The 7,948-nt window shown below is 44.3% G+C and overlaps 1 protein-coding gene across 1 annotated transcript; it reads left to right on the forward strand.

The window, feature by feature from the left end:
• The first annotated feature begins 454 nt into the window (after window positions 1-454).
• Window positions 455-2,714, forward strand: LOC150015600 (pre-mRNA-splicing factor RBM22). Its single transcript, XM_090271784.1, has one exon. It carries the CDS (start codon window positions 504-506, stop codon window positions 1,764-1,766), a length of 1,263 nt encoding a protein of 420 aa, XP_090127910.1. The 5' UTR covers window positions 455-503; the 3' UTR covers window positions 1,767-2,714.
• Window positions 2,715-7,948: the final 5,234 nt, after the last annotated feature.

Below are 7,948 nucleotides of genomic sequence, written 5' to 3' on the forward strand. Positions count from 1 at the left end.
CCTTCTTTGACACCATTTTTCACATAAAAGCACTTTAATGGTTGGTGTTGGTTATTTCTTGGCTAGTACTAACTAAATCACCACAGTCCATAACGAGCCCACATATCCCCCCTATGCTCTGCAGGACTTGTGCTTCTGCCGTAGATGCATCTTCACTAGTTCCAGATTTTGTCTTTTACTGGAAAATGGGTTTAAAATGGTTCCTAGGAAGAGCATGTGCCCACTTGGCTTTACAGGTACCCTTCTAAGATTGGGAGACACAGGTTGGGGTGTGACTCTCCCTGCTGGATCAGGGTCTTCCAGCCTTAGTCTGAACATTTCTGCCACCATGTTCCTCACGGCAGGCAATCTACCCTTTCACTGCCTAGGTTTTCCCCTTTGTGAAATGCTTCCTGCTGACCATAGTTTTTTGATAATATCTTAACTGTTAAAACTAAAAATGCTCCCGGTGGCGGTCCTCTCTTCCTACTCGGAAGCTTCCGCTGCCTCCGGACACGCTCAAGATGGCGACTTCTCTGGGTTCCAACACCTACAACAGGCAGAACTGGGAGGATGCGGACTTCCCCATTCTGTGCCAGACGTGTCTTGGAGAAAACCCGTATATCCGAATGACCAAAGAAAAGTATGGGAAAGAATGTAAAATCTGTGCCAGGCCATTCACAGTGTTTCGCTGGTGCCCCGGGGTTCGCATGCGTTTCAAGAAGACTGAAGTGTGCCAAACCTGCAGTAAATTGAAGAATGTCTGTCAGACTTGCCTCTTGGATCTAGAGTATGGCCTGCCCATCCAGGTTCGTGATGCAGGGTTGTCTTTTAAGGATGACATGCCAAAGTCAGATGTCAACAAAGAGTACTACACACAGAATATGGAGAGGGAGATTTCTAATTCTGATGGAACACGGCCAGTTGGCATGCTGGGGAAGGCCACGTCCACCAGTGACATGCTGCTCAAACTGGCCCGGACCACACCCTACTACAAAAGGAACCGACCTCACATTTGCTCCTTCTGGGTGAAAGGAGAATGTAAGAGAGGAGAGGAGTGTCCATACAGACATGAGAAGCCTACAGATCCAGATGACCCCCTTGCTGATCAGAACATTAAAGATCGATATTACGGAATCAATGACCCTGTGGCAGATAAACTTCTAAAGCGGGCTTCAACGATGCCTCGTCTAGACCCGCCAGAGGACAAGACTATCACCACACTATACGTTGGTGGCCTCGGCGATACCATTACTGAGACAGATCTAAGAAATCATTTCTACCAGTTTGGAGAGATCCGGACGATCACTGTTGTGCAGAGACAGCAGTGCGCTTTCATCCAGTTTGCCACAAGGCAGGCTGCAGAAGTGGCTGCAGAGAAGTCCTTCAATAAGCTGATTGTCAATGGCCGTAGACTCAATGTGAAATGGGGAAGGTCCCAAGCAGCCAGAGGAAAAGAAAAAGAGAAGGATGGAACCACAGAGTCTGGAATCAAGCTAGAGCCTGTTCCAGGCCTGCCGGGAGCTCTTCCTCCTCCTCCTGCAGCAGAAGAAGAAGCCTCTGCCAACTATTTCAACCTACCCCCTAGTGGCCCTCCTGCTGTGGTGAACATTGCCCTGCCTCCACCCCCGGGCATCGCTCCGCCCCCACCCCCAGGTTTTGGGCCACACATGTTCCACCCAATGGGACCGCCACCTCCTTTCATGAGGGCTCCAGGACCAATCCACTATCCTTCTCAGGACCCGCAGAGAATGGGAGCTCATGCCGGGAAACACAGCAGCCCCTAGCACATTATCGCCGCCCTGGGGCTCCGCAAAAGACAGGGCGCTTTAAAATCCCAGGAAACGAATCTTGGAATAAATACATTTTTCCTTCCTTTGTAGTTTCCATGGTAGCTAAATGTGTTCAGATGTGGGCAGAGAAGATAGCCATGATTTGATTGGTGGACCTCAAATAAGCTGCCATTAACACATCTGGTTACTATTCTAATATTGCTAACAAAACTTAATGCCTGTTCCCCTTACTTCTAGGGGGAACAAGTGACAGGGTGAATTGGAATGTCCAATGGAGTTACCATCCCAACTATAAGTTCATTTTGTATTATTTTTGGGGGGAGAGAAAGAAAATTGACCTGCGGTAAAAACCTTTTGACCATTTTTATGTCCATTGGGTATTTTCCTTTTTATGGTCTAAAAAAGATGACTAGTACTAATCATTGTAGTGGCATGAGTGTGATTTAACACTTCTGAAGTCACACCCTCAGAAAGACGAGTGGAAACCAGCAGCCAGCACAGCCCAGGTCTCTCACCTCTCCCATCTGCTGAAGGCAGCTGGCTGGTGGTCTCACTGCTCTACACTACCAAAAAGGACAAACATAAATTCCTTTATTCCTATCAATTGGATGGAAACAGAGTGTCATGAAGCTGTGTATCATTGAAGAAACCTTGTGCCTGGGATGAGACTATTTTAAAGAACTTCCTGTAAAACACTTCGACAAACTGTGAAACGAAAAGCATCGGAGTGCGTTTGAATGGAAGGCCTGTGACCTGCAGCTGGAACTTGGATTGTCAGCACTCACCTTTGTCTGTCTCGTTTTAATTCCCCGCTCCTGGGCAGGGGACGCTGCTTGGTCTTAGAATGTTTGGACGTAACTGAATTGTAGATGGTAAAAATAATTTGATGTTGTGTTATGTTTTTTTGTTTTTAAAAAATTAAAATGGGTCAGTTTTCCAAAAAAAAAAAAACTAAAAATGCTCCCTATTGTAGGTATTAATTAATCATAGTCATCGCATAAAGAAAACCTATATTTGGTCATGCTCCCTAGCCACCTGGTAGTGTTATCTCAATTTATCAACTCCTCATTGTTACACTACTGTTAATATTATAATTGGGTTCTTCTCCCCCTCTCGTCCAGCAAACAAGTTAACTTACAATATTCTCTCTGTGCATCTGTAATGGGGGTCATTGAGTCACCCTATCATTCACATTGAGATCTACTCCTGAGGGCTTTTCTTCTTTGCTTTCACGAAAGAGTCCTCCTCTCTTTGATAGCCATCTGACTTCCTTTGCTGAGCCCAAATGTGAAGTTGTTACAGGTAATTCTAACCCTGAGCTCCTTTGTTTTATCTCTGCCTGCTTTATAAACTGGGAGAAGGGTTATTGTGGGTGCTTGTGGTGGCTTGTCTTCCAGGTTCTCTTCAATGGCCAATCTCTTAATAGCACCGGCATCTCTGCTGTTTACTCTGCATGTGTTCACTCCTCATGGCCTTCTTTGCTGTGTTTGCAAAAGGTGCTTTGTTTCCACATCTTTCTAATATGTCACGCCTCCCTTCAGAATTCCCTTTCCAGTGTTAACTGTGAAGAAGTTATGAAAGAAAATGAACAAATCATAAGAAAAGTAGTTCAATAACATGTTCCTTCCCTGTTCAAATATCCTTGCCCCATTGAACACAGAGCCCTCAAACTTGCCCCCACTTTGTCTTTCCACTATCTTCTTTTCTCGCACTCACTTCCAGCCGGTCACCCTCAGCACTCTCTTGCTGGGGACACAGACGTCATCTGTGTTGATTTAGATGATTTCAGGACTACATTAACTATAAGGAACCACTTGCACAGTTTAACTAGGGATTAATTCAGTAACAAAACACAGGACCCCAGACTGAACTAATCCCTAACGTTATTACCTTTTATTATTATGTGGATTGAATAAGCCAGATGCAGTTAGTTTATTGGTCAGATAGTTGAAAAAGAGATGTATAGATAGATAAATGAGTAAAGAGATACATTCTTCATGTGAATATAAACCTGAATATGGGAAACTTCGGGCCAAGATGGAGGCATAGACACGCTGTGTCTCCCTCCACAACTAAGAAGGAATACGACTACCCCAAAACTAGAAACAACCAGAAGCTCCAGAAAATCAAACTGCATGAAAGTCCAGCAAACAAAGGTATAAAGAAGAAATACTCATCCAGACAAGTAGGAGGGGCAGAGATGGAGCAGAGAGGAGGCAGTGTGGTGGCGGCAGTGGCAGGCCAGCAGAAAGCGCAGTCACACATTTTAAAAAGTCAAGAGGAACACCTGGGGAGTGTTCCCAGGTCCTCACAGGACCCATGGTCCCAGCACCGGGAAAAATCAAGCCTCATTGCCTCTGACTGTGCAGACCAGTGGGGGTTGGGGTGGAAGCAGAAATTGCCAGTCTCAGCAGAGTCCACTTGTTTAAGGGCCCCCATGGTCCTACAACATCCGCAGATCCACCTACTCTGGGAACAATGGCAAGGGCAGCAGCTAGAGGGGCGCCAGTCTGATGCAGAAGTGGGAGAGATGCCTGGAAAAGGGGCGAGTGCTGGGCAGGTGGCATTGTTCCCTCTAGGAACCCTCCCCGACATACAGCACCACAATGTGGTGAAACAGGTCGCCCTGTACTGATGAATCCCTAAGGCTCCACCCCTTGCAACATAACAGGAGCAACAGCTCTACCTGGGATGTGGAGGCAAACAAACACAGGAGCCTGTCAGATCGAGGAGGCAGAGAAGTATGGCCCAAAAGGGGAAACAAATCAAGGTTCCAGTGGGAGAACTAAGCGACGAGGAGATAGCCAACCTAACAGATGAGGAGATAGCCAACCTAACAGATGAGGAGATAGACAACCTAACAGAGGAAGAATTCAAAACACTGGTGATAAAGATGCTCACAGGCTTGACAGGTATGCTTGAGTACAGCAAACGCATAAGAGAAGAAGTGAAGGCTATGCGAAGTAAAACAAAGGAAAATCCACACAAAACCAATGGTGAAAAGAAGAAAACCGGGGTTCAAATCAATGATTTGGAACATAAGGAAGAAAAATAGTCAACCAGTGCAGAATGAGGAGGCGAGAATTGAAAAAAGTGAGGGAAACTTCCCAAATTTTGTGAAGGAGATGGACCTACTGGTCCGGGAAGCACAGAGGGTCTCGGGTGAGCTAGACTCAGAGAGGACCACACCAGGACGCATCATGACTGAGATGCCAAAGGTGAAAGATAAAGACAGAGTCCTGGGGGAAGCAAGAGAGAGGCAGAGAGTTGCCTACAGGGGGCTGCCTATAGGACTATCAGCTGATTTCCCAGAGGACACTTTGCAGGCAGGAAGGGACTGGCAAGCAGTATTCGATGTGATTAAAGGCAACCTGCAACCAGGACTACTCTATCCAGCAAGGCTATCATTTGGAATGGAAGGGCAGATGAAGTGCTTCCCAGACAAGGTAAAGCTAAAGGAGTTCATCATCACCAATCTATTATTATATGAAATGTCAAAGGGACTTACTTAAGAAAAAAATCAAAACTATGAACACTAAAATGACAACAAACTCAGAACTATCAACAACTGAATCTAAAAAATCAAAACAAAATCTGACTAAGAAAACCAGAATAGGAAGAGAATCCGAGGTATGGGGATCATTTGGAAAGTTATCAGCTGGGAGGGGGAGGTGGAAAATGGGGAAATGGTGCAGGGGTTAAGAAGCATAATTGGTTGATACAAAATACGCAGGGGGAAGTTAAGAATAATATAGGTGAGGGTGAAGCCAAAGAACTTATATGGACAACCCATGGACATGAACTAAGGGGGGTGGGATTGCTGGAGGGAAGGGGGGTACTGGGTGGAGGGGAGCAAAGGGGAAAGAATTGGAACTACTGTAACAGCATAATCAATAAAATATACTTTAAAATGAAAAATAAAAATAAATAAATAAATAAATAAACCTGAATATGGATTTTATATCAGCAAAAATCAGTAAGCCAAAAATTAAACCAGCACATCAAATTGCTGAATTAACCAATAGTATTTGGCTTGTGTCTAAGACTCAAGATGCCCTCAATGTTACGCCCTTCCTCTTCGGAAGGAGACAGATCTGCAGAAGCATCTCCTGGCTTCCTGGGTAGATGGGGAAGCCTGACTTGGCACCTTTTTAAGACAAATGATGTCAGAATGTTCCAAGACACTTTACTTATTCCAAGGTTGTAATCATAAGCCTTTAACAAACACAACTCCCCATTCCCTTTTTCTAAGCTGAAATCCCATTTCAAAACTGACTAGCCACTGGCACTTAGCTAGCTTCCCACACTCGGACACAGCAGCAACAGCAAACGTGTATGAGCTCTTACTATTAGCACTAAGCTAAGAGTTGACATGTGTATCCGATTCAAACCTCAACCCTAAATTGGGCACAAGTATTCTCAGTTTCAGACTGAGAAACCAAGTCACTGAGCAGTTATGTAATTTGCCAGAGGGTGTTCAGCTAGAAAGGTACAGAGAAGGAATTTGAACCCCAGCATTCGGACTTCATAAATCCTGCCTTTAAATGAGTGCACTATTCTGCCTCCCTTCAATAAATAACTAATCTGATCTAGAACATATGCTTCTGTGACAACAATCACATGTTTGAAGTACATTTTTCCTTCAAATTCCTTTTTATTGAAGGCATACTATGTGTCAACACTGTTCCAGTGCTAGGGACCTAATCAATAGTGAGAAAAAACCTGCTGCCTTTATAGACAGATATAGGGTTTATTGGGAGATAAATTTAATCAAACAAGCCAGGGTGTAACTCCATCTGTGGTAAGTGGTGTTGTGCATGCTATAACAGGGGAACCTGACTGGAGCATCTGGAATGGCCTAAGGAAGTAACATCCATCATAACTGAGCCAGTGCCTAAAGGAAAAATTACTAGTTGAAAGGGGTAGAAAAGTGCGGTACAGACAAAAGGAAGTGGGAAGTGGGAGCACAGGTGGGAGCATGGCTGGAATGGGAGAAGCTGCACAGAAATGGTGCACAGGAAGGGACCGGATCTTGTGGTTCTTTAGAGGCAGAGGGAAGAACCCCAGTCAAGAGGTAGCCTTTGAAGGGATTTACTCAGGAGGTTGGGTGAAGAGCAGAAGGATGATATGATCCTATACTTGTTGGAAGAGACCACTCTGACTACAGGACAAAGTGTGGATTGGGTACACAAAGCTTGAGAGAAGCAGGTGACAGGAGCAATCTAGCCAGGCTGTTTTAAGGGGGTAAGACCTCACTAAATGATTTTGCAGATAGGATTGCTCCTGATCCCTTTATCCTGCTTTGATAACCTCAAGTCCTAGGTCTGTTCACTAATTAAAGTTGTTGTTTTATTACCTTTGCAAAAAAAGTAATCCCTTTAACCTGTAACAGAAACCTCCATGTTGAGTTTATACATTGCAGCATTTCACTCTAACTCCTAATTAACAGGCTGTCCTAATCTGCCAAATTCTGTTCTAATTCTGAGGCAATGGTCTGATTTTATGAAAATGGTTATTACTACAAAAAGCTCTTTTCCAAACAGCAAGCAGTGTTACCTTCACTTAAGTAATAAGGCATGTGAGGTGTAGGAGTCAGGATGTATTCCCCCTACCATTTTAACTAGAATTCTCACCTAACTAGACTTTTACCACCTTAGGCAAAATTCAAAGTGACTATTCTCAAGGCAAATGCAGTACGAAACACAGCAGTCAAACCTCAGTTCCCCACCATTTCCCATCTTGAACAATTCAGTTCTCTTGATCAAGTTATTCATGGAAAAATTGTCTCGGTTGTCAAACAAAACTTTGGTTCTCAACTTGACACCCTTTCATTCTCAACTTGACACCCTTTCATGCTGATATCTGTATGATAAGTTACGCATCTCTCAGGCAACAAAAAAAGGAGAAAATGCGCTAGGATGATTTGGTTTTTGAACAAATTACTTTCTGAACAGGCTTCCAGAATGAATTAAGTTTGAGAATGGAGGTTCCACTGTAATGGGAACTGTCAAACTCAGTTCTAAGGAGGGTGGATTTAGAGGAGTGTCTTGCCCCCATCCAGCCTAAATGATTCCTGCCCCTCAGAACTGATTGATGCTGTGTGGGTTTGTTCATGTCACAGATGGCTGAATGCTGAATGCATCATGAATTCAAATATCATATATCTATTATAGATG

This window comes from Furipterus horrens, unplaced genomic scaffold (genome assembly GCF_987537825.1).
Source record: "Furipterus horrens unplaced genomic scaffold, mFurHor1.1.pri manual_scaffold_3, whole genome shotgun sequence".
In the NCBI taxonomy this organism is placed as follows: Eukaryota; Metazoa; Chordata; class Mammalia; order Chiroptera; family Furipteridae; genus Furipterus; species Furipterus horrens.